Consider the following 26,840-nt stretch of genomic DNA (forward strand, 5'->3'; position numbering starts at 1 on the left):
ATAAAAATTAAAATACATTCAATTAAATCATAAAAATCCTTTTAGAAAATATCTTACCTTCTAAGTACAACACATACTATTTATACATCAGATTCTATAAGTATCTCTTAAATACATCTTTGAAATTGATTACCCTAGTAAATAAAAGTAATAAATTCTCTTTGAAACATTGGTTTTACCTGATTACAGTAAGCTAAAGAAAAAAAGATTGAAAAAAACCCTGTTCAAATTTACTTCTACTTCATTTCTTTTGCAAAAGCAATAAAATGGAAACATACTATTATATCATCACATATAACTCATATCCTTTTAAATAGCTTTCACGGTTTTATCTTAAATTCCTGTCAGTAGTAAGGTTTGCCTAAGAAAGCATGCATTGGATAAAAATTTACTGCAACAACAATTCATAACAAAAACTTAACAATAAAATAAAATCATAACAAATGAAATATCATATCAGTGTAAAATGAAGTAAGGTTGTCAAATAGTTGCCGATTTCTAGAACACGTTCCATAGACATTTACTGTTAATTGACAGATTTCATTTAAATCAATATAAGCATCACCTGTACAAATATTGTAAATTTGTCAACATTTTGTTTGTTTGATTGTATTTGAATCTAAACTACCAAGGAGAAAAAAATAATAAAACAAAAATGAGTATACATATATTTTCCATTGAATATACCCAAGTTGTACGTTACTTCAGTTGGTACATGTATATGAAGTCAAAAGTCTTTGGGAAGTTTGCCCTGCTGTTAGTTTGGACATTACTTGAATATCACTATCTCTTAATTCTCTTACACAACAATATGCCTAATCGTCATCTGATACATAAGGTTCCAAATAAAATAAACAGCTGGATAAGTACTGCACCAACAACATTCGTACATGACACAACTAGAACAGTTTCTCAACACACAACCAAAGTCTGCTGGTTCTTAAATTGGATGATTACTAGTAAATAACAAATGTATATAAAAATCTAGCATTAAAATCATAAAGCATATAGCAAATCACAAATCATATACATATAAGCTACCAAGGTTTTATCTGATACACTGGCATTCCAACACTCAGACTTGCTTCAACCAGCCAATATTACATGCAATGAAAAAATATGGTTTTTGCTTTGATTACAATATATAATTCTAAGTTACCGTAATATAAACTACCAATTTTCTCATTCTTTAATATTAATAAATACTGATCATATACTTGTTATAATTCGACTTGTCACTCTAAAATCAACTTGCTAACAGAATTAAATGTTATCACATGATGAATGCCACAGATATGACAAATTTATCCTCTTTTGGTCCCATGATGCATCAGAACATTTCCTGGGCAACAGTCAGTTTCACTCAGTCCATGGATATGATTGTTTGTCGTGCAGAAACATTGACCAAGAGGCTGCCATATTGAGTCGAACATCAGAGAAATATTCTTCATTTACATCCGTTGCTTGTCAACAGATTTCACTGTCTGTACGACTTCTTGAGGAGGAACCAAAGAGACTATCAAAACTGAAAGTAAAATCAAAAAAGAAAGTAAGTTATATATGACAAAATTTCAGATTACAATCTCATTGAAAATTCTTTTTGCCTCTAATTCCATCAAATATTAATGTTGAAGGATAACAAAAACCAATTTTATGATTTCTTTCATTAAAGTATACATCAAGATAACGTTGTAACGTTGGCAATGCAAAATTAACAATAAGCCCCAGTGTCGCATCGCTCACCTAAGCAACAGTGGTCAACTGAAATAACTCTGACAACAGCAGCTTTATAAAGTCAAATTTATGTATTCTTAAATTGTTTCAATATCATTTTAAGACACTTTGCACCCCCCCCCCCCCCACACACAAACACACCTTTGTAATGTCACATATATATGTTCAATGATGAACCCCAATTGTGCTCCCTATGGGTCACAGTTTAAATAAATCTAACATCAAATTGGCTATTTTAAATTTCAATCTAAAAATCATATCCTCAATGATACTGAAATGTAAATGTGCAACTGGTAACCCCCCCCCCCCCCCCTCTAGCTGACCTTTTGGTTGAAAATATATATATTTAATATGAACTTTTATAATTTCAGAAGCTTAAAATCAATATTTATGTAACTTATAACAACCTCAATTTTTCCTCATAAAATTCATTTTCAATGTATTTACAATAAACTTTTTAGCTTATGTACTTTTAAGAATTATTGTTCCTGACCCACGCAGATCATGACTTTAACAAAACCAAATCTACCATTGCCTGGGTAGCTTATGTACCCATTTAGATATAACATGAATTTTAGGTTCTTGAAAAGAATCATTTTAAAACAGTCCACATTTCCTATCTTCACTTTTACTTAATTTTTCCCCTAACCCTTCATTTAAACAAATTTCTAAACCTTTATTAGACCCACAGCATAACTTAACTTAAAAATTTAGTTTACTAGCTTGATTCTTTGTTAATTTTCCTTTCACAAATTACAGCTTTCATGCTTTTTTAAAAAACTACTTCGGAATTATAAACTTTGACCCCCTTCTATTCCTTATCCCTGGGAATCATGAAAAAAAATAATGATAAAACAATAAACTATCATATAACAAGAAGCTCATGTAAAGGTTTAATTTATTCCTATTGCAGTCTTTTTGGTTCTTGAGAAGAAGTTTTTTTTATTTAAACAACAATGACAAGCAATAAACAAAGTTTAATCAGAAAAGCTCGAACTTCAGCCTTTTGGCTCAGGTGAGCTAAATACATTTTTTAAATGATATACTTTGCACACAACCTGCCAGAGAGGTATCATTGATAAAAATTTCATAAAATTTGCAATAAATTGCTTTTACTTATTTACTTTCTAATTTGAAAAGGCAAGAAATAATTTGATACATATATACGATAAACTTATCACATCAATTTCCAAACTGCTTATAAAACAGGTGTACAGAGAAACAAAACTTGATTATACACATATATATATTAAATAATTTAAACTATCAGCAGGATGAAAAAAAACTTGAATAAATGGGATGGGGTGTAAAATTTCGAAACAACCAACATAATATAAATATGGATGGTACACATAGTAAAATAAATTTTATCCTATACTGACTAAGTACTGATTTGATTATACTACCATCTGATCTGTGTAAATACATGTATGACATGCCGTAATACAAAGCTGTCCTTATTAAAGCTCACACTGTCCTGTGTACAAGTACTGACATACGGTATATCTGGAATTTTTTGCGATGATCTATTTTTCGCTTTTTTAGCGACCTCTTTCATTTTCTATAAAAAAACTTTTGAAATCGCAAAAAATGACTGATGCAAATTAAAAATGCTATATATTTTCCCCATTTTCGCAAATTTTGTGACACACGAAAAAACCCGTATATACAGTATGTTATTCACGTACAGCATTCAAAAAATGACTTTTCTTTAACCATATAATCAAAGGAATGTACCAAGGTTTTAACAATATGATCAGTGAATTCTGTGTAAGTAGCATGGTTCAATTTTGACATACATTCATGTAAGTTTGAATGAATATCAATGAATTTGCTCCAGTTATTAGGATCAATCTATTCATCTTTTATAAATGCAGCATATGATTAAGCCAACTGTAGCTATTCTTTCTGAAGTAAGTTAATTCAAAAATATGCTGACTTCTTGTATAGATAAGAAACAAGAACCTGGGAGTAGCGGCCATGTCTCTGTGACTGTATAGGATATCAGTCTAAAACATCTGTGAAGGCTGGAGAAAGAGAGCATTGTTTTTTTTAAAAACTTAATGGCTGTTGATTACTTCTTACATATTTTTATGTAACATAATCAGAGTTCGCTTGCCAAGTATTAACTAACTGCTCCCCTCCCCTACATGCGGATCATAAACCCTTGGCTAACGAAGATGATGCTAGTACCTACATATATTTAAGGTTGAAATCATTATCCATGTTACTCGAAGTGTTGACTTTCAAAGAAACTGAAAACCAAATTTGCAAGCTACCAAACTGTGAAAATTAAGGAGCCCAATTACCGGTACGGTTAAAGTAATAAAATGACACCCTGCCAGGAAAAATCAGAAGCAGAACCGACATTGAAACAACAAAATAAGGTAAAGAAAAAATACACAAGTAAACTGAATTTCTTGTTTGGGACTGAAAGGTCAACTGGGAGCTGAATTAAAACAACAAAATTTGGACATTGCATACATGTTTAAACCGGAACACAATCAAATTGACAAAGGTCGGCAAATTAGGTAAAGCATAAAACAGATCACACAGCACTTCCATTCATTATTTTTTTAAATATGTTATTTGAATATGTAATTTGTATTAAATACATATGAAATGTACATTTATTTGTACACAGTATAACTATTCCTACATAGCATCTCAAAATAACAACAATATTACTGTTTAACCAGTAGGGGAATAATAAGATTTTAAGTAAAGTGCTAGGTTTCGTTGATATAAAATTAAAAATTCTCTGTACCAAGTACTGTAATATGAGTGTGTTTGTAATATGACAAGAATACAGGTACATGTGCTTTTATCGATAAATCATTTGATTTAATTTTTAGATTTGACCAGTTGGTTACAATTATTTTGTCTAAATTTACAGCAACACCGGGTCATTGAATGCTATCATAATTAACCAATCAAAACTTCATGATTGCAAAGTTCGATCTTCATTGGAACTATGCATTTTCCATGTGTGTCTCAGAAATATTCTGGAGCATATGACTTTCACCATCTTACTTACAGATCTACAACCCTATATATGCAGCAAACGAAATAAAAAACAAACAGTATTACAACTACAACCTAACTGTACAAAATAACCACGAAATAACAGCCGAAGTCATGCACAATGAATGTGGTGGAAATAACACATCAAGAGAGATAACTACGCTACGGGACACAGAGACAACAGCTGAATATAAAGAGAACTCAGAGAACCTTTCATTAACTACACAAGATTAGAAATCCAACTCTGGCAGGTTGAGTTTTTCCACTAGCTCTGTAAAACTGAAAAAACACATGTACATATGCAAGTTATGTAGTAAAATTAAGTTTAGTAAGAATGACACAGCCCTATAAAGATGGAGATTTATCAGTTGAGAGATCAAGATGTCCAATTTTTCTAAGTTTTGATACCAATACTTTTGTAAGTAGGAAAAAAATTCTTTTAAAATACTATAATGATAGTAAAATATACGCAAGATTTATTAATTTTTTTTTCAAAAAATCAATCTAATCTTTGCTGAATATTATATTCATACTGCTTTTTTCCTAATTTCATAGTAATATAACTGGGCAATATCCCATCATGCAACACATTTAATTTTTGTAAAACCATTATTAAAATACAAATACTTCCACATTTTAATGAGCTCTACTCTTAAACTACCGGTATTATTTCTTACAATCCGCCTACCTCACATACCAGTATATCATTTCAAATGTATTCACCATCAATCATTTTCTCTAGTTTTATTTTGATTATATGCTTTGATTCTTAAATGTTGTCATATACTTTATTTATCATGTTATTCAACACTTAAAATTTCAAATCTCTAATCATATTTCCTTATAAAATTAAACTTTTACTTGTTGCCATTACAATAACAGGTTCTGATGTTAAGTTAAACATATTTTTGTGATGACTTACAATTTGCGGATCCCCCCTGGTCTCCGGTGTCCTGGGTAGACTTTTTCATCAGGCTCCCTGTTGATTGGACCATGTACTGGCAGGTCCTCCCCTTGGTATCTATAAAACCATCATTAACCATTAATGATATTCACTTGTACATTAGTTGTAACAGTTTTCTACAGATTAAGTCTCTTCCTTACATCAGAGATGTGTAATCAAGTCTAAAATGTTACTGACAAATCTTCTCTCCTTCTCCACTGCTTTTATTACTATTAATTCACTACAGTCAGTACATGTATGCAATAATTATCAATTCCAGTTTTTTAATCAATATTAATGAATTCCAGTGTTTTTAAACTATTAAAATCTGTGATTATTGATTTTATCAATGTAAATACAAAATCAGGAGTGAATGAAGTGATGCTAGACACCAGGAACTATAGTATGATAATAAAACCTGTCTAATCTGAATGACTGTTCAATCTGAAATAGAGTGCTCCCCCATCAACCCAGTCATTTTACAATGTGCTGTATTATAAACTATAATGTCTACATCAAATTAGTACATATAAAGAACTTTCACACTGGTCTTAGGATATTTGAATTGTATTGAATAAAACAACAGTTTTATGATAGGCAACACGTCACATCCTTGTCCTCTTCCTATCAAAAACAAAGACTTTTTTATGCTACAAAGTACATGGTATCCTAATTTAGCAAAAACTCATAAGATTTTTCACCAAGATCCTCTTGATCGAGTTTTCTAAATCATAAAACCAACATGTGTACACTGTAATTATCCTTCAAAGTAATGCAACAAGAAAAACGTGTACCAGACAAAATCAAATCAAGTGCATGCAATTACATGAAATAATTGAAGTAGACATGCATATATAGTCACAAAAAAGAAAATCCACATGATATTAATAGCTATTTTATATTGCAGTGCCATGTGATCAATACTGTGTCTGCAAAATGGCCTTAAAATAACTTTCATTTAAATCAAATATAATTAAAAGAATTTAGAAAGTGTTTGTGAAATCAATAATGTAACTCGGAACTTACTCCAAATCGGTGCTTGAGTTAGTGTTCTTTCTTGGCACTCTGTAAAGGGGATTAACTCAAACAATACAAAAAATATAGCAAGCATAAAATGTGAGTATACATTCAAAATATTGATTGCCGGTACAAGAAATGTGAACAAGAATCATTACTGTGCGTGGTTGTCAAAGACTGTCCCCCCGTTATCATAATCAATACTGCTCACTAACAGACCCTCTGTAAACTCAATTCATCCCGCGCCTCTCACGTTGCCTTTATATTATTACAAGTAAAATGTCAATAATTGCTATTTCAAAACTATCGGTAATTATATTCATTGAATCAATGGCACCGCTGTTGACTATAAAACAGGTTAACAATTAATCTTTGACAACCACTAATTTAAAACATCATTTCCAAGAAAATGTGAACATTGCAAGAATTATTCATGCATGTCTTACATGAGTGAGATCTAAAAAGGCTTTATTGAAGAGAGTGAATTTGTGTGAACTATTAAGTCATTTATTTAATATCCAATTTCTGTTTACTCTGAGCGTGGAAACCCATGGCAAATGTCTGTGTACAATGTCATTACAGGAGAATATTGCCCTCAATAAAGGCATTAAACGAGAATAATTTCTCAAGAGAATATTGGCAATACATTGTAATGGAGTTCATTGATGAAATCTTGAGCTTATAATTCTTCGCAAATATTGAACGATTTGTTTCATTTAGCTATTTCAGCACATCTTTCTGGGATTGATATCCTATTTCATTTACTTTTTTTTATACTGTTACAGCGTTTTCAGATATACATTATGTGGTTAGCTCACTCTGCTAAGTAGGATGAAATTGAAAGATTTATACATGTATATATAATGAAGTATACTACTACCAGTGCATTGAAAGAGATACATAGATCAGTAAAAAGTTTGTTAAATTCAAAATTACTTTTTTTCCTTTGATCTAAAGTTAAAGAAAATTTAAGTCCATTAGATTTGCCTTTTTTCTCCAGTTTGACGCCATTAGTTGTATTTCATTGCATCATTTATATACAATATTCTCTTTTAAATTATCCTTTATAGTTATTGAAGAAAAAATTTGCACATTTCATTTGAAATACATGTACCGGTATTCCATCGAAGCAATCAAGCTACCACAATAGTAATCCAACATCTTAAGGCATTCAAAATCAATTTTAGCAGGCAATTACTTTTTAAATATATTTTTAGAAAAAAAAATGAAGAAAACTAAACAGCATCTACTGACACAAGAACTAAACAGATATATGGCTTACTTTGGCCTGAATGCGGTGAGCTCCTCCTCGACCTCTATCAGTTTGGCCTTCAGCTCGTTTCGCTCCATCAGCACTGTCTTCAGCTCCTTCATCGTGAATCGCGGGCGGTCCGGGTCCTTCATGTCGATGACCATCTTCCCGATCATGCTCATGTTTTGTTCGATGCTCTTCATGTTTTCCCCCGATTCCTCCCCTCTCTCCTCCTCACTCCCTGGCGGAGCCCCTGGGGGAAACTGGGGGATACCTGTGGAATGTGTGGCCCCCACCTCATTGTGTAGAGTCGTTTCATCCTCTTCCTGTAGTTATAGCCACATTGTTAATTTGTTCCTATATCACTATTTACACTAAAGTGACTTGGTATCTCATTATTTTATGATTTATTGATAAAGAGATTACAGGTCGACATGTTTTACATATGAAACACATCTCTCTGAAGTCACAAATTTTCTGATAAAGATTTTCAACTGCAGTATAGATAGTTGTTATCTTACAATATTTCCTCATTGGCTATTGCTTTGTTTGTTTATAGTTATTGCTTTGAGGTGGTTTTAAAAATAGAATATCTTTTCAGCAAAACGTTTGTCGCAGTTGTATATCTACTCCATTAGTGTAAATTCTACATTCTATACTATCGTTAGAAAAAGTGGTCCTTACCACCTCCAGGGAAGGGTGTGGGGGTCTGGGGGCGGCGGTGGTCTGTGGGGCCTGTTTCTCCTCCTGCTCTCTGACCAGGTAGGTAATCTTGGTGATCTGTTGCTCCTTGTCGGCTAGCTGGGCCTCTAGCTCACTCTTCTCCTCCAGCAGGGTGTGCGACTGCTTCCTCTGTATGCTGTTGCTCCGCCTCAGGTCAGAATTCACCTTCACGATCTGTTCTAACTGGCTCTGTAGCTGTGTTAAAGAGTAGAAGTTCACTACATTAACGCGTTGATTTACTGAAGTTATAGCATTGGCTTCATTGGTGTATCTATAAAAATTCAGTACTATCAAATATATCATAGCTAGGAGATATCAACACGTACCCATGTATTGATGCAAAACAATACATTCAATTCACCAACTCACTAGGAAATACTATTTAAAGCATCGTTTTGTATGTTAAAATATTACTGTAGTACTGATCCAAACTGCATAAATACAAAATTTTTGAAACTTAAATTAAGACACAAAAAGGCACCTAACAGATAAAACCCACTTCAAAGTGAATTACCCTCCAAAGGCACCTTAATTGCTTATGGGCAAACAAGGAAGAATACCGGTAATATTTATTAGATTCCTGAAAATTCATATAAAACTTTCATAAAATTGCATGTAAAGTCCTTGTAAACAAAAATCAATCTATCATGTCTGTTACAGACATGATAGATTGATTACAGACAGTCTGTAATATTTATAAATTGTGATTACTCAAATTATCAAGTTATAATTAGGACACTGCTTGACGATATGGCCTTTCCTGTGGCAACATCTTTCACACAACTTGGTATTGGAATCACTTTTTTAGGATTCAGGTCAAAATTGTAAATGAATTTAATACATTGTCACTCCAATACATTGTCACTCCAACACAAACAGTGCATCGCCAAATTTTGTCTATCAAAGTGGGGAGCCAAGGTAATAGAGCAAATAAGTTTTAATGCCTAAATTAAAACATATAAGTACATGTACTAACAAACTTAAAATTGCATGTTAAAAAGTCAGTGGTTTATGCAGGAAAAGTTTAAAGCTTTTCTAGCTGTACTTAACATGCTATGTGATCAATAAATAACAAACACATGTTGATATAATATATTTTTCTGTAGTTCTATTATTCTTTTAAAATATTTTAAAATCAGAGATAGGGTAAATTTGGGGGGGGGGGGGGATGGGTGGTGGTGGGGTTGAGGGTGGCCTTGGCCCTCCAAATCTGTAACCAGTGATAGTCAGCATTGGTCAGTGAGAGGTCAATAGCCCACTAACTATGTTGTAAGCATTGTACCGGTACAAATGTAAAAGGTAAATATATGTAGGACCAAGTAATTTTTTTTTGTCATGATAGCTACTCATGGTTTGTTACTTTTACCTACAATGAATTAATACATTGGTCTGCTCCATTTTTCATATATATACACACATGTCATATGGTATGGTACTAAAAATTTAGTAAATGAACAATTGTTGTTGAGTTTTTATTCTGTTTTTTTTGTTTTTGTTTGTTTGGTTTTTTTGTGTTTTTTCTGTCTTTATGGCAATGCTATTCTAGTGGACAAACTCATTGCAACTCTTCAATTGTGTGTCAATTTTGAAGTTATTATCTATTACTACTCTCAACCTGCTATCACAGCAAACATATTCATCAAAATTCACTGCTCTAAGATTGACCTGTCACACATGTGTAATTAACTAATTGATATGGCTCTTCATACTAATGTGTTGGCATTACTACTGAGGTACAGGTACATACATAATGGTAATTTTACCTGTTGTACCTAAAGCATGTGGCGGATGTTTAGACGTCTGGCATTATGACAGGTTTTAGATATGTAATATATATACAGGTTGGCAATATAACGAGAGGCAATATATGGAGATGTCGGTGTAATCTAGCAACGAATTTCCTTTTTATAAATGCACATATGAATCAGCTTTTATCAGGAGACTTGAATAATGTAGATAATTCAATGTAAAATAAAATATGATAATATGCAAGGAAATCATTCTGTTATGCAACTCTTACTGCATCACAATCTGCTGCTTTATGCTTCACTTCAGTCTTATATTTCCTTAGTTCTTCTCTTTGTTTGTCCACTGTTTCCTTTAGTTTAGTTAACACTTGTATTTCCTTTTGCTCGGTTTCTACAATAAACAAAAATAAGCTTTTAAGTTTTTAAAATATAAAAAAATCAAGTTTATTCAAGTCGTTAATGTTTTTTTTTTGGTTTTGTTAAAAATTCAGTCAGTGACAGATGATATTTTTGGCACAATACCAAAACTAAAACCTCACATATAAAATACAATAAACCTACAGCTACCAGTAGATCAATCAGTTTACATGTTCATACCTATATGTAATCTAATTCTCTCACACCTCTGGACTGATCTCACTAACACCTACCTCTTGTAACCGCTGCCACCTCCTCAGCCACCGCCTGTTTCGTGTCCACTAGGCGGTTCTGCAAGCGTTTGTTCTCTTCCTGGAGGGCAGACACAGCCTTTAACAAATCCTTTGTTTCCCTTTGCCAGTTATCCTCTATCTGCAGCAACTCCTATGTATAAGATGGTTAAGTTTTAATGGAAAATAAATAATTCACTTATGATATGTTACATGGATTTGTTATTTATTCTAAAAAAAAAATTCTAAATCTAAAAATAAAATGTAATTGTCTATGACATTGTTGTCACATTAATGAGAAGTATCTTGTCATCTTGAAAATCATAACAATATCATATTGTTATTTTAGATACTACAATAAATTGATGAAACATGTAACAGAATAATCTATCAGCTAGACTTAAACACCACCATGTAGCATATACATAAAATATTCTTGTGCTGCTTTGTGCTGTACATAAGCTGATCAATAATAAATAAAAGATTTTGAGCACAATTAATATGCAATAAGCTAAACTAGATACATGTACATGTATTCATGAGTTCATAAATTTGCAAAAACACACCTCTTCATAACGTAGTCTTTCTTGTGATCTTTCTTGTTTCTCTGTCTCCAATTTATCGATAGTGTATCTTAACTCTGATATTTCACTACTCTCTTTTTCGTATCTTCCTGCTAAACTTTCTAACTGCTCCAGGGCTTTTATCACTTTTGGCATTAGGTCTGTCACCGCATCTACTCCATAGTTCTCGATTAGCTTTTCGAACTCCTTCCCTATCCCTGCAGCCTGATCATAAACATCTACAACGGTTACCGACTCTAAAGAATCATCCATTATTACTCTTCTATCGGGAAAAGGATCCATTGATCCCACCTCGTTCCAGTAAAGACGACGATATTTTTTCCTTATTGTTTACATTCCTGTCATCTGAACTTACACAGTTTATCTGACAATCAAGCACCTGACTCTCCCATTGATTACGTCAATGTTAAAGACACGCTTGAAATGAACTGTGTCAAGGTCACGCTGTTAGAAACGTTCACATGACGCGATTCATGAATAAATCAAGAGTGGCGCGGATCCAATGGATGTTATTATATTATCTATGTGATCCGCAAATGTATTGACGCGATATCTAACTTAATACAGTGAGATTTATTTTTTCTTCGTCCGTATTTCATATACACATTTATAAAATGTATACGGTATATATATATATTATCACACATACAGTAAAAACACAAACTGATGTCTCAAAACACTAATTTTAATTAGTACGTAGCTTCAGTAAGATTGATAACAATGTACCACTTACGTTTAGGGTATGTGCATGCTTTGATTAAAAATCACAAAAAAAAACTTTTATAAAAATATTGCGTTTTCAGGCCTACCAAAAAATATTATGTCTATTAAAAAATAACATTGATGATTGGGCCTTTAAAAAAATTGTGTGTTTAAGGTAACCCGACCTAACCTACAAAAATGCCCCGATCCTACCATTTTAAGATGTCTGTTCTTATCCGATGGTGAATTTTATATTATTTCTATTAAAAAATCCGTTTTTAAATATGACACAAACAAACATTCTTAGGATTCATGCAGAAAAAATATAATAAAATAATGAAAAAAATCCCTATATACCTACCTAACCTAATTTTTTCATCAGCGTTACCCTAAACACAATTTTTTTATAGGCCTTAATAATGGGTGTGAGGTATAATAATATTGTTAAAAGGGTAGCATACCGTTGTGCTATGTTTTCGTCATCTTCGCTAGCCAAGGGTGACGATCCACGGTGTTTCTCTATTCGTGAATAGAGAAACACCGTGTCGTGAATAGAGAAACACCGTGGATCGTCACCCTTGGCTAGCGAAGATGCGTGTGGTCTGTAAATCCCATAATTCCAGTTCTATGACATTATAGTGTCCTACATGAAAATGATAATAAGGGGTGGAAGTGGTGAATGAGGTAGGACGCAGGATATTAAAGCCCATATGTCACTGTTTAGAGGCGCATCAGAGCCACTCCCACACAATTTAGATATGTGCAAACTACCGGTATCTCCCGTATCTTAAAAAGCAGTCATATGATTCGATTTTTCATCAGATTCGCCTTCAACGGAAAACCTATACATGAAAGCAGGGATGGGATCGAAAGTAATTTTAATTATAACTTACGATTACCTGCTTAAAACCTTCAATTAAAGTAGCGTTACCATTACATGGATTTTCAAATGTAATTGATTAAATTACAATTACCCCATCCCAGACTGCCAGTCAGTCCAAAGTAATGACAGGACACCTGCTCTAAAAACTCTTCAAATCTTCTATACCTCTCTATACTATCTAAAAATTATGGAAGTCCAGTCTTTCAAGTCCATCACCAGTAATTACCGGTAGAAATTGGTAGAATGATACAAAAACTAGAACTTGCGTAAAAAATGAATCCGTACGCCGAGCATACGGGCCCATTTTGACTTCGTAACGGTGAGCTAAAAATGAGCTCGAAAACTGAATTCATGATTTAACTCTTCCATTAACGCATGCAGATTCAAATATCAATTTCAAAGTAGAAGCACTTTCCCTCCATGATATATAGTACCCTTTCCTAATACCAGAACCTAAATTTCAAATTTTGCCTGCCTAACAACAGCAACAAGAGATTTACTAGAATTGAACGTATCCCCAGCAGTAGAGAATAGGATTTTCAAATATAACTGTCTGTTAACTTAATGATTATCGTTAAAAGATTATTCTTATTTTCTAAAACATATTCCTTTTTTTTAGCAATTATTTAATTTTTTTTTATTAATGTTAATTAAAAATAAGAATTTCTTATTGTGTTCACTGCGAAAATAAAACATTGCTAAAGTTTTTAAAAGATCAGTATCTACGGAGTGTAAATAAAAATAAAAATTATAAACAAAAAATATGATGATTCAAGATTAGAATAGTGACATTTTTATGGACAAAAGATATTTTTTCTTCTCCCCGAAAAATGGATCTCAACTCCTGGACCTCCTCAATCCTACGGTACTATCTCTACATCGTAACCACCCCCCCACCCCCCCAACCTCACACACGCACGTGTCTTTTAGGAAACAAAGGGGTCTGACCTCTCCACTTAAAAAAAAGAGAGAAGTAGGGCCTACATGTATTGTTACAAGTAAAGTATCCATGGTCAACGGTACCATCAAACAAAAAACTCTAGATTGATTTGTTTTGGTCTGTCTGGGTTAACAATTTTTCTATTTAAAAACTTAACACTGAAAACTTTCAAACAAATCATGCAGTTCAGTGGCGTCGGAACCAAATTGAAAGTGGGGGTGGGGGGGGGGGCTAGACTAATCCTCAGATATCTTGACAAGCAAAAAAAAAAAAAACCAATTCCCATAAATCTTGAAATTTCTAATCCGTTGAGGGGGGGGGGGGGCTCGAATACCTATGGCTCCAACATCTCAATATTTCCGTTTTCTCAAGGTAAAATTTTGAAATTTTGGAACAATTTTCCTTCCTGCGAGAAAAAGTGTGGGGGCGGGGGCTGAACCCTCTATGATGAGCGTGTGCCTAATGGTTAGGTATCACTGGCGTCGGAAGCAAATTGAAAGTAGGGGAGCTAGACTTATCCTCAGAAATATTGAGGAAAAAAACTAATTCCCAAAATCATGGAAATCCTAATCCGTGGGGGTGGGGTGGGGGGGTCCCTTTTTATTAAAAAAAAAACAAACCTAACATAATTTTTTTTTCCCAAATCATGAAATTCCTAATCCGTGGAGTGGGGGAGGGGGGGGGGTTAATATGCCTATGACTCCAACTTCTCAATCTTTCAAGGTGAATTTAGGAACAATTATCTTTGCTCCGAGAAAAAGTGGGGGGGGGGGGGGCTGAACCCTTTATAATTATGCTATGTCCCTAATGGTTAGCCAATAGGTCTAACTTTGGGGGTTAATATGCCTATGACTCCAACTTCTCAATCTTTCAAGGTAAATTTAGGAACAATTCAATTCAATTTCTTTATTAACCAATTAAGAGCCCTCAAGGGGCAACATGAAGACTGCACATACAACATCCAATGAACATAAAACATTCAATAAACATATACAAGAGGGAAAGAGCTGGATGATTGAAAGAGCTAAGACAGACATGAACAATTAAATAGTGTGTATATATATATATATATATATATATATATATATATATATATATATATATATATATATATATATATATATATATATATATATATATATATATATATATATATATATATATATATATATATATATATATATATATAATTATGGAAACACATCTGCTCCGAGAAAAAGTGGGGGGGGGGGGGCTGAACCCTTTATTATGCTATATCCCTAATGGTTAGGTCTAACTTTGCAAAAAAAGTGGGGGGGGGGGGCTAAGACCCTCTAGCCCCTCCCCCCGGTTCCGACGCCTATGGGTATAACGTTGCAAAAAAGGGTGGGGGCTAACCCCCCCTAGCCCCCCCCCCCCCCCCCCATCCAGTTCCGACGTCTATGCAGTTACTGTAAACTATGATCTACGAACATAATTAACTCAGGTAAAATAATTAAATTTGATATTACCTTGTGGATCTACATTTCTTACAATGAAATGTTATATACGAAAAATTATCATTTTAATTATAAGACAGCAATTGAATTTGATTACCAAAAACACTATTGACAAATGTTATTTATGTCTCTGACAAAAGCAGCCCGTTTTTTCTCATTTTGGATCGGGCTCGGTCGTATTGCTGTGCATGCGCAATAGATCAATTTACGTGGCATCCTGTTTCACTTCTAAGCCGACGTGTTTGTAACAAACCGGGCATATTTATTTTTATTTGGTTCTTCATACATCCAGAACTATGTATTTAAACATTGCAATAGGTGTTTTAATTTCAATAATTAGTTTGAAATCCATCGATTGTTATTTTATTAACATTGATGCACACGCAGAAGAATGTTTTTTCGATAAAGTGACATCTGGGACGAAAATGAGTCTAATGTTTGAGGTTGCTGAGGGTGGTTTTCTTGATATAGATGTGAAGGTAAGATTCTCTTTTACAATTTCCCTAAACATTGGGTTTGGATTGTAATTTGCTTATATATCTACCATATCTTTGAATAGTTTCTTACTGTACAATTTAATGATCAACAAAATGCATTAGTGCAGATAAAAATAATTAAGCAATTTTATAGAGTACTGGCATAGAGCAACAGAATTCCATAAGAAATATTTCAATACTGGTTCCCTAATGTCATTTTGTTTTACTTAGGTAATATGATTAACATGATTAAATTAATATTTTGAGACATTGAATGCTCTTGGAATTTTAGATTTATGGACCTGATGGAAAAGTCATTCACCAAGGAGACAGAGAATCAAATGGAAAATACACATTTGCAGCCCATATGGATGGTGTTTACAGATACTGTTTCAATAACAAAATGTCGACTGTGACTCCAAAGATTCTCATGTTCACTATGGACATTGGAGAGAAACCCAAAGAGACAGATAATATGGAGAGTGATGGTATAACAGACATCTTTTAGAAATTTCATAGTGTCATTTGATAATGCTTTCAAACTGATTGAACTTTTTACAGATCAAGTATCTGTTCAAATTCTTTTCTGAATGAGATGAGTTTCCATCTCTATGATGACATATTAACAACTCATAAAAAATGGCACAAATATAGAACACATAATATTTTATATATCGAAATAATGCTTTTAGAAAAATTATTTTTTTTTAATGACTCTCTAACACTTTTTTTTTGCAGCAAATCACAACAAGCTGACAGAGATGATCAATGAGTTGTCCACAGCACTGACTGGAGTAAAGCACGAACAAGAATACATGGAAGTCAGGGAGAGAATCCACAGAGCAAGTAAGTCGCAGCTCTGACATCTCAATTTTTCAAATAAACATATCCCATAAAACTAAGAATGTTTGATACTGAATAAAGTGAAACTTACCAATGGTAAATTGTTCTATTGTCAAAAGAAATGTAATCTTTAATCAGTTTATGATAAATGCAACTTTATATATTAGCAATGTATTTAGAATTTTGATTTTTATAACATGAGTTGTTTTTTAATTTAGTCAATGAAAACACCAACTCCCGTGTGGTATTGTGGTCCTTCTTTGAAGCCCTGGTGCTGGTGGCGATGACTCTAGGACAAGTGTACTATTTAAAGAGATTTTTTGAAGTCAGAAGAGTTGTTTAGTCACTTAAAACTTTACTATAGATGTGTGTGTATGTGATTTTCCATTCAGCCAGTGGAAATTGTCGTATTTAAGAATTTAATTATGCATGGGGAAAATTTGTCATATAGACTGAACAATTATTTACTTTCATTCACTCTTCAAGTTGAAATCTAAAGTAAGATACACTTAAATCACTACATGTTAAAGAACAGGGTAATATTTGTACTAAGTAAGTCCTTAACAATAAACAAATGAATGTATTGTGAAAACAGATTGCCCTGATTTAAATGCTTCATTTGATTACCATTGTACAAAGATGTAGTGAGTGCTTGATAATGGCTGTGGGTATGAATGCTTTAGAAAATGTGCATAATGTAAACCTGATATCTCATTTTCTACTGTTAGGCTACATTATTTTTTTTTTTAAAAGACTAATGTATTGAACTTTAATTTAAGTATGCTGGTTGGTTTCTATTTTATGATTTCTAATCATGAGTAGAAAATTTCAAAAGTTAGAATTCATTCCTTCACATCATTGTATAGAATGTACATGTATGAGTGGTTTCTTGTCATTTTAAATATTTTAGTTCTGAAGTGTATATGATTTTGACATTTTTTTCATTCCCTTTCTTTCTAGGTGACAGCTTTTTTGTTTTATATTTAAGGAAAAAAAATGTTAGATTTTGTTTTGCTCTATATTGGTGAACAGAACTTCACTTACCACGGAAATAATTTTTAGATGAAAATCTATATTTTGTGTCAGATGTGTATTTACCATCTAGAATACAGGAGGGAAAGATTATAAGATTATCAGTTGAAATAGGTTGTTTTGATTTAATATTTATAAAAATCAAATGTAATAACCTCGAAAAATATTTGTTTCGGTATTGAAGCTTTATTTTCTTCCCTAAATTTTGGCTGCACAACATAAACTGCCTTGTTTTACGAAGCAGCATTATCGTAACAAATATTGTTTCTTTTGTTGCACTTTTTGTATCATTAAAACATAAGAAAAAAAAGATCAATTTGTTCGTTTTTTTTTTTAAATAAAAAACCTCCAAAAATTTAATGAGATTCCATGTAACATTCCATTAAAAAAACCACATAAATTAATATATTCATATTGATATATGAGTTGATATGACCTGCAAATATAAAATATCCTCCCTGTGTCCTTCAATTCTTTTTACATGTGTATTAGTTTTTGTTCAACTGTTTTTTATTACGATAATGAACTACTGGAAAGATTTTATACCAAGTTCTTAAACTATTCGGCTCACTATCAACATTTCATCAAGAGCAATCTTTAAACAAAAATTATTGACAAGTGACAAACTAACGCTAAATTTTAAAAAATGAATGGGTTCATAATGTTCCAGCATGCATGTAAATAATGTGGCTTGTATTGACTACATTTGTTGACATTTTCTTCTAGAAATATACAAAAGGGAGATCAACGTATGTTTGTTCATCCAAACATACAGAACTATTATTAAATGCAAAAGCTTGTGCATAAACCATGGTTAGTTCTATATCAATTGTTTGATGCTAACATTTCTATTACAAGTACATATAAGAGAAATCAAGATTTTTTAAACTTTATTAGAAGTCAGTTGACCAAGTAAATGATACAACATCAAAATACCGGGCACTGTTGGATTTAACTTGGTCATTCCACTTGTCATAGGTACTGATGCTAAAACAGCATCGTTTTCATGCAGAAATTTTATCTTTTGATTTGAAACTTTTAGTGTGTCGTCACTGATAATCAATGTAAAGTCATCAGAATTACTTAAATCCACCTCGTTGAAATGTGTTAATTGAAATCCACTTTTCTCTGCAGATTTTGATAAACTTGTAGGTGATGAATCATTATCCAATGCATCTGTATCCTCATCCTCAAGGTTATCTGTAAGAAACTTTTCCTCTGCTTTCAAGATTGCTTGAAATGTCATTGGCCTTGCTGATGTAAAAATAACCTTCCTTCTTGTATATTCTTCAGCTTCTCCATTCTGTTTGAGTACATTCCAGGACAGATTTGTTTGAATTGGCATGTAAAAATGGCTTCCATCACTAGCTGTCAAAACTTCAGAGTCCCACATATTGCAACACCCTAAATTCATTATAAATGAATTAAATATTTGGTAAATAAAGGTACCATACATATAACTACAAATTGTGAGTTGTGAATAACAACGTGAGTAAACAAGATTTGATGGCAGAAAGAAGATGAGTTTCTTTGAACCTTTTGTGGTGACAAATCTCCTACATCCTACACCGTGAGCTGTTCTCAGGAGAACTCCAGCTGTCCAAGGATCAGTGATTCTGTCCATCACCACGGTAACAGGCAGCCTATTCTCTGTCTCACTGACACTTGGGTCTGGTTTTTGAGCTACAGCTATAAAAATTAGCAGATATGTTATACACATGTATTTATACTACATGTACATATAGTTACAACTACAGGTCACACAACTTTATAGGTAGAGTATCTGGTGTTTATTCCATATATAAATAAAAAATAAATATAAAAAATAGTGTTATAAAAAATGTGTTAGTAGATTGTTGTTTTTTTAATGTAATTAATTTACCTGTAAAAATGGAAACATACATACAAGAACACAATATTTTGTTTTAAAATTTTTGGCTGAAATTTGAATATTTTGACCAAAAGAGATGAAAGATTTTAGCTCTGATTGATATTAAATTTGGAACTAAATATTTAATTAACTCTGTCATGATACCTACCACAAATGATGCCATCAGACTCAACTGCCTTTTGGGAGACCCAGCTCTTTAAGGCTTTGACCTTTGTAATGTACTGCTGAGCTTCACCCAACTCAAGTTTCTCCAAAAGTTTCACCTCTGTAGTATATACCGATTTAAAATGGATTCCAGCTTTCACAGCCTGTCTAATAATTTTTTCTCCTTCTAGAAATATTGTTTGTGTTTTCTCGATACCAGCTGCTGATTTGGAATCAACCAGTTCATTCCTAAAATTGCAAAATGTCAAACAGAATAAGGTAGATTTGACTTTATTCTTGAAATTCCATTCCCATAGTACATAGTGTACTGGTGTATTCAACAGAGGCAAAAACTGACAAAATTCTTTAACTTGGCACCAAAGGTGATCAACTCATAAAGTTGTCAAAACTGTGAAACATTCACTTGCAAGATTCCATAGAAACAGCTTTATCATGCCTATCAATAACATTTCAACCTACGAATCTTAAATAAAAATATTTCCATCGTCTGCTGCCCATTGTTCAAACCATGACAAAAAAGATGAGGTTTGAGGATGAATCTATTATCTTGCACATCAAGAAATGCTTTATGATCTTACTGAAGTCATGTTACCTACACATGATCCCCAGTTATTTCATCCAGCTGTCTCACTCCGGGATATGATTGCAGCAAATTGCTTTTCCCGATACTTGATCCTTGAACTTTCTTATATTTCTGGTTTTTTCTGGGGTGAAAATAGTGACTGGCATTTTCTTTTGGGTTCTTCATCTCGTTTGTACTGTTTGCATTAGAAGATTTGTTTCTAAAGTGCATATTATGTGCATACATACATGACATAGGAATGATTGGTTTGATAAAATTATGCCTCATGGACGCGGCCATCTTGGTAATAATTATGAAATCGCGATCCCGATTAACAGATACCCCAAAATTACACGAGTGCTCAAGATCTGTATATTATCTATAGAGGTAAGATACTTGAAAAAAAAATAAAAATGTCATTATATTTAATTTGTTGTGATAGCAAATAATATGGTTGGCAAATGATTTGCTCAAGCTCATTGAGCTCCTTCGTATAAAAATGCATTTGCTTCAACTTTTTTTTATACATGTAGTAGGCCTAGGGAAACTTCCAAATGTTTCAAAGCAATTTTCACTATAAGATCATAAGCATCTTTACAGCTACTATTTCCAGAGGACTTATCGATAGAAATTCTTGTGGATCGGGGAAAAAAGTTGTCATATGACGGTGTTACGAGTCACGTGGTGATGAACCCAAGAGTGGTGTTCGAGTCAGTTATTGCCATGCTCCTTATCAAAATTAAAAAAAAAATCATACGAAGATTTTTGTTGAAGGTTTAAATATCATTCTTGCAAAGTCCCTGGATTATCATCGACACGGCGCACATGCAGTTTTCCAATCCATACATAACATTTAAAAATAGTCGATTTAAATTTCGATCAGAATTTTATTTGCGCTTTTTGAATGAATGACCAAAATTTGAATGTTAGAGGTCAAGTTATAAGAGAGATACAGAGGTAAGAATTTATTGTAATGTAAACAAAGCTCGAGTCTTATATTTGTTTACAAATAATGTAAAGTATAGAATTACCGTAATGATTTCTTTGACAAAATGACTCGTGGCAAATAAGGTAAACTGATTAAATGTGTTCATAAATACATGTATAGTTATCAACAGAAGAAAGCACCATTTGATTGAAACTTGGACCAATTAAACACATAAGGGTTAACAATAACAAGGCTCGTGCTTTGTTTACAAACCAAATAATTAAGACTCTTTATCTTGCATATAACTCAAAATTTGACTCTCATATGTTATCAAAGCATTATATTTACATCTACCAAGTATGATTCAATCTATTTCTTACGGAAACTTATAGTTAGTTCATTGCTCTATAGAAACAGCATGCAGATTGAAATCTACACGCCCCATTTATCGATTGGTCGAAATCTACAGCGGCTGAAACTGACAAGAAAATGACAGGACAGATATCGACACGCCCTGTTTATCGATTGGTCCAAATAAACCTATAGCGACCTAGGAAAAATCACGGACTGCACGAAATAATCATGACGATGTCAGACTCAAAGTCTCACAGGAGACGATTTTGCTGTTTCTTTTAGCTAACTTACTTACGTACATTAACAGTAATTTAATGAATTTTACTTACTTTTCCTAATTAATTTATCAATTAGCTTAAAGAAAGATGTTAATATAAACAATAAAATGCTTTCTTTGGTGATCATTGCAGAAAAAATTTACATAACCCGCTAACGCAGGTTATGTATTTTTTCTGCAATGTCACTACCTTCATATCATTAATGAATCACCAGAGAAAGCATTTTATTGTTTAAATAAATACCTATATTAGCCATTTTCATAATTAAATTTGGATTGGAAAAATGAAATTTAAGATTCTGAGCTCAAATCTTGTACAAGTCCTTTAAATACAAAGTGCGTCTTTGGTTAACGAATATAAGCAGTGAATTTAACGTTATGCAGTTATATCATAAAAATCTATCTGTGAGCCAATGCTCACTTGTAATACCCCCGCTCTGATGTGAATATACAAAATAAGCAAAGTCGACATTTAAAGGAAGTTAAAGTCCAATTTGCACAAAAATACATCCCAACGTATGGAATGCTCAAAGAGTGTGTTAAAATTTTAAGCATCTGCGATGAACAGTTACTGAGAAAAATGCTACAGATTTTTTTTTGTTACGGACGGACAGACAGACACTCAGGGGCAAAACAGTATACCCCCTTATTCTTCTTCTTCTTCTTCAGAGCGGGTGTATAAAAATCACGCATTCATCTTATATTAAATAGTTTAGTATTATGTGAATACACGCATATACCAGTTGATAGCTCATTACATTTTAGTCAGAAGTTTTTTTTAGTATACCCTTACACTATAGTTTTTTTTTCATGATATCAACATTTGGATCTGTTTTCAAAGTTCACAAAATACAACTTAAATTTGATATTAAGATAAAGAGCCCATAAGTGTCGCGTGATTGCGCTGTCTGTCTAAATAGAAACGTCTACCTATTCAAATCAAAGTACTGAAGAACTGAAAGCTCAGCTCTTTGTACTAATAAATAAGCTGAGTATTTTTTTGTTGAAAATGAGAAGGATAAAAATCCATTAAGCCAATGTCATGAAGGGGTCATTCTTCGCTATCAAACTGTTTTTATAGGTTAAAAAAGATTTGTTTTCCAGGATTTATAGACTTTTGAATCAGAAATTTGCAGGAACAATTTGTTGGGACCGATGTGACACCAGACTCAAGAGAATACAAAAATAAAATAAACTGAAAACAGTATATTTAAAAACAAAATACACATATTTGACAATACATGAACATGTACAGACAAATATTCATAAAAATAAAACAAATAATTGCCACGTTATTACAAATAAAATGAGTTATATATAATCAGCGAATAAACATATTATCCACTTATTTGATTGTAGAAGTACTGTTCTTCATCCATTACTACTTCTAATAACTTCTCAATATCCGGCAGTGCATTATTCCTCTGCCTAATGTACACGCAAGTCCGGTACATCGTACCAAATTCCATGGTTTTCATTTGTAACAGACTTTCTCGAAATAGCAGACGATGGTGCGTCTCTTTTTTGTACTCCATTGGGAAGATTTTTTGTCTTTTTGCCCTTTTGCTTTTTCGAGGTTCCATTCGACTTTGAATTTGATGCAATGATACCTGTTAGCTTTGAGTTCTGTCGTTTTAATAAGTTCCTTGGTGAAGGCGGACTAGAGCTATAATGATTGACCTGTGGGGACTCCCCCCAGCTACAGCAAGACCTCTTTTTCTTTTTACTCTTCATCAGTCGTCCTCGAAGTCTTCGTTCACTATTCTTCAAATAATACTCACTGAAATTAGCGGCTACAACTGCTATCGGCATTGCTATAATCAGTATACCGGATGCTGCGCACGCAATGCCCACCAGTTTACCAGCAGAGGATGTTGGGTACATGTCTCCATAGCCAACTGTTGTCATGGTGATGATTGCCCACCACACACTTTCAATTATAGTGGGAAAGACATCTTGTTCATTAAATTCAGCAAAATACACAAAGCTGGCGAAAAAGACCGAAGCCAGAAGAAAAGTGATAAACAATAGCAAAAGTTCCTTGATGCTGGCTTTAAGCGACATGAATAGAATTTTCAGAGCACTGAATTGCTTCATTAATCGAAAGAACCGCAACAAACGCAAAACTAGCGATGCTTTGAGAACAGTGTAAAAGTTAATCATCCCGGAATCATTCAGATATTTCTCGATCTGCGTTTCTATTGCAAAAGTCGTCCACATGGCAACCACAAGGTACAAGTCTAAAATATTAAGCACGTAGGTGAAAAACTTGATTTTGCGCGGGCAGGTGAAGAAATGGGCGAATAGCTCGAGGGTAAAGAAGACTATACAGAACAGATCTATGTTGTCCAGCAGAGGATGAATCTCCGTGGTTAAGAACATGACTTGTTTTGCATTGTTCAGGTTCACGGATTGGAACAGAGAGATCGTAGAGTAGTTTTTCATGTACACCAGTTTTTCACGTGTCATGGTTTCGTTTCGGCAATACGGCTGATAGGACAAGAGGAACACCAGAACAGACAACAGGACCAGAGCCAGGTACAGGGCGTTGAAAATCTGAGAAAAGAAAGAAATAAAAGTGAGGTTAAAATCACTTGATGGGGTAAACGTAATCTTGTACACTGTTATATTGTTATTGAGTAAGACGGTGCTGCCATTTTAAATTTTTACTATATGGTTGCAAGAATTCAGTACGTTGTTCAGATTAATCATACAAGTTTGGACCTTTTGCAGCAGGAAGTCTTTTGAAAGGTTGATGTGATATCACGATTTCAATTTGTACCTGATTATACAGGCATGGTACACAAATGCAATTTTAAAATACTTCACACAAATGTCCAATCTATTTGTAAAATGGTAGTATTAATAAGTAAGTTTTAGAATTTAAGAACGTATAAATGGCAAGTACATACGTATAACGTTTTGTATTGCTAGCATTGGCTCGCCAAAGAACGTATTTTCAACGATTGACTGTGCTTTGATGGCAATGATTTATGAATACTTTGAAGTATAAAAGCTTTTGTAAATCACAGATTAATTAACGTACATGTACATGAACTGATAATTTTGTTTCTAACCTAGATGTAACTGATAAAATCGGATTTGATTTTTCCATTGCATAATGAACAATTATATTCTAGTAAAAGATTAGGACAAGAAAAGGGGGTATCATTAAGGGTCACAGTTATATAACAAGGCTTTTTAATACGGGTTTAAAAGAATAAGTGGATTGTCATGCGTTTGAATATAACGAATATATTCCGTACATACTGACAAGGAGTTTGGTGACGTGTATTCGATCAGAGTTTTTGTCCGCCTCTTTTAGAAGTTGATAATCAAGGAGTGTAACAAAAAAACCGTGACTTTAAACAAAATGTTCATGGCCAATTTCTAAATAAAAAAGCATCACAAACCTTAGCACAAGTTGAAGATTTGGGCTGGTCTAAAGTTATCCATATTGTTCTGAACATTTTTTTCATCTTACTGTTCCTATATTCCGTTGGACTATAATCTAAAATGTTATCCTCGAACGATTCTCGAATAGACTGTATAGTATTCTGAGCCTGAACGTAGCTATGGTAGGAATGGATGCAACATTCGGATATGAGACACTTGGGGATCTTCCAGTATTCCAACTCTCTCTGCAGCACGGCGCCGCAGCAGTTGGATGGCACGTGCAGCTCTCCTGTGCGATACAGGTCCAGAATCTCGTTGAACAGGACCGGACTGTGGTCAAAGAAGTACTCGTCCGTCTCCGCGTTGTATTCCGGCGATGCAGGCGACAGGCTTCCCAGGCGGGAGTCCGGGATCTTTTTCAATGTAGACATTCTTGTTTGGAAAATTGTTCCCCCAACATTGATGAAGATTGCATAAATCCATCTCCTTTCCCCCATAGCATAAGATTTGTAAGAATCCGAATTACACTGTTTGCTGTTTTGGAGAAGCCATTTCCCCGTATGGTTATTGTTTATGCACACAGTGAAAGAAAAACGACTTACTGCCTTTAGTATTGACTTTCGGCCGACTCTAATACGGTATTAAATGGCAGATTTTCTGAATTAACACCTAAAACTTATTACATTGATTGGTTGTGTAATCTTTCAATAGATAAACTTAAACCCCACCGTTAGACCCTTTAAAAACGGGGAAATATCACTCAAATCATCAATGTATTTGAATGAATCGCCCCTAGGGTCTTAGTGAATTAGTGTTATTTCGTTGAGTTATATTCAGAATATTTGTAAACAAAGATAATTAAGACATATTCATTTGTTATAGATGATATCAAAAGATCGTGTATGATATACTGGTATGTCGGATAATATACATTTTACAACCCTTTATTAGTAGATTTGTCCAGTGATGCACTCCGCCACCCACCTGCGCTGGCGAATTTCGAATGAATGCTTTAAAATTTTATAAATCAATTATGCCATAGATGAAAGAAATGGTGGTACAAAAGCAATATCATATCGGAAATACTCGACTAAATGAATATAACTCTTTTGGTTTGTTAATACAAGGGTGAACTCGTGTGAACTTATTATAAGTTATCTGAACGTAATATTTGTTGTAAAACTTAGGGTTATATTAACGAGGAACTGTTGGCTCAGTGGCAATAAGTGTTAGGTCAGTAA

At 33.3% G+C, this 26,840-nt stretch overlaps 4 protein-coding genes across 9 annotated transcripts; 1 reads left to right on the plus strand and 3 right to left on the minus strand.

Moving 5' to 3' along the window:
* Positions 1 to 1,117: 1,117 nt before the first annotated feature.
* Positions 1,118 to 12,086, minus strand: LOC105318666 (RILP-like protein 1). 5 transcript variants are annotated; one of them, XM_066079030.1, is made up of 9 exons: positions 11,655 to 12,086; positions 11,092 to 11,242; positions 10,714 to 10,832; positions 8,655 to 8,888; positions 8,001 to 8,296; positions 6,728 to 6,766; positions 5,681 to 5,779; positions 4,969 to 5,037; positions 1,387 to 1,525 (listed from the first exon to the last, which is right to left on the minus strand). In XM_066079030.1, exons 1-8 carry the CDS (start codon positions 11,952 to 11,954, stop codon positions 4,989 to 4,991), a joined length of 1,287 nt encoding a protein of 428 aa, XP_065935102.1. In that variant the 5' UTR covers positions 11,955 to 12,086; the 3' UTR covers positions 1,387 to 1,525; positions 4,969 to 4,988. The 5 variants fall into 5 exon arrangements, with proteins under 5 accessions (XP_011414194.3, XP_011414192.3, XP_065935102.1 ...); XM_011415890.4 differs by lacking the exon at positions 4,969 to 5,037 and having other exon boundaries at positions 1,164 to 1,525; XM_034482642.2 differs by lacking the exon at positions 6,728 to 6,766.
* Positions 12,087 to 15,876: 3,790 nt separating this feature from the next.
* LOC105318667 (transmembrane emp24 domain-containing protein 2) lies at positions 15,877 to 17,739 on the plus strand. The gene is made up of 4 exons (XM_011415893.4): positions 15,877 to 16,154; positions 16,444 to 16,639; positions 16,890 to 16,997; positions 17,213 to 17,739. Exons 1-4 carry the CDS (start codon positions 15,972 to 15,974, stop codon positions 17,335 to 17,337), a joined length of 612 nt encoding a protein of 203 aa, XP_011414195.1. The 5' UTR covers positions 15,877 to 15,971; the 3' UTR covers positions 17,338 to 17,739.
* Positions 17,740 to 18,901: 1,162 nt separating this feature from the next.
* Positions 18,902 to 20,948, minus strand: LOC105318668 (rRNA methyltransferase 3, mitochondrial). 2 transcript variants are annotated; one of them, XM_011415894.4, is made up of 4 exons: positions 20,679 to 20,948; positions 20,066 to 20,310; positions 19,563 to 19,715; positions 18,902 to 19,430 (listed from the first exon to the last, which is right to left on the minus strand). In XM_011415894.4, exons 1-4 carry the CDS (start codon positions 20,942 to 20,944, stop codon positions 18,910 to 18,912), a joined length of 1,185 nt encoding a protein of 394 aa, XP_011414196.3. In that variant the 5' UTR covers positions 20,945 to 20,948; the 3' UTR covers positions 18,902 to 18,909. The 2 variants fall into 2 exon arrangements, with proteins under 2 accessions (XP_011414196.3, XP_011414197.3); XM_011415895.4 differs by having other exon boundaries at positions 20,675 to 20,815.
* A 2,446-nt stretch (positions 20,949 to 23,394) lies between these two features.
* LOC105318669 (potassium voltage-gated channel protein Shaw) lies at positions 23,395 to 26,326 on the minus strand. Its single transcript, XM_011415896.4, has 2 exons — positions 25,617 to 26,326; positions 23,395 to 24,759 (listed from the first exon to the last, which is right to left on the minus strand). The coding sequence occupies exons 1-2, from the start codon at positions 26,094 to 26,096 to the stop codon at positions 23,632 to 23,634; spliced, it is 1,608 nt and encodes a 535-aa protein (XP_011414198.3). The 5' UTR covers positions 26,097 to 26,326; the 3' UTR covers positions 23,395 to 23,631.
* Between the last annotated feature and the right edge of the window lie 514 nt (positions 26,327 to 26,840).

Source organism: Magallana gigas, chromosome 3, assembly GCF_963853765.1.
Source record: "Magallana gigas chromosome 3, xbMagGiga1.1, whole genome shotgun sequence".
Lineage (NCBI taxonomy): Eukaryota > Metazoa > Mollusca > Bivalvia > Ostreida > Ostreidae > Magallana > Magallana gigas.

Bases quoted from the DNA above. Each gene is read 5' to 3' on its own strand.
- LOC105318666 (XM_011415890.4), bottom strand. From the start codon at position 11,954: ATGGATCCTTTTCCCGATAGAAGAGTAATAATGGATGATTCTTTAGAG. The intron at 11,243-11,654 runs GTGTGTTTTTGC...TCTTATACATAG, and splicing joins AAAGACTACGTTATGAAGAG to GAGTTGCTGCAGATAGAGGA. The intron at 8,297-8,654 runs GTAAGGACCACT...CTATAACTACAG, and splicing joins CACACCCTTCCCTGGAGGTG to GAAGAGGATGAAACGACTCT.
- LOC105318667 (XM_011415893.4), top strand. From the start codon at position 15,972: ATGTATTTAAACATTGCAATAGGTGTTTTAATTTCAATAATTAGTTTG. The intron at 16,155-16,443 runs GTAAGATTCTCT...TTGGAATTTTAG, and splicing joins TTCTTGATATAGATGTGAAG to ATTTATGGACCTGATGGAAA. The intron at 16,998-17,212 runs GTAAGTCGCAGC...TTTTTAATTTAG, and splicing joins GGAGAGAATCCACAGAGCAA to TCAATGAAAACACCAACTCC.
- LOC105318668 (XM_011415894.4), bottom strand. From the start codon at position 20,944: ATGGCCGCGTCCATGAGGCATAATTTTATCAAACCAATCATTCCTATG. The intron at 20,311-20,678 runs GTAGGTAACATG...TTGCAATTTTAG, and splicing joins GAAATAACTGGGGATCATGT to GAATGAACTGGTTGATTCCA. The intron at 19,431-19,562 runs GTTCAAAGAAAC...TAATGAATTTAG, and splicing joins GAGATTTGTCACCACAAAAG to GGTGTTGCAATATGTGGGAC.
- LOC105318669 (XM_011415896.4), bottom strand. From the start codon at position 26,096: ATGGGGGAAAGGAGATGGATTTATGCAATCTTCATCAATGTTGGGGGA. The intron at 24,760-25,616 runs GTTTGTGATGCT...TTCTTTTCTCAG, and splicing joins AATCTTCAACTTGTGCTAAG to ATTTTCAACGCCCTGTACCT.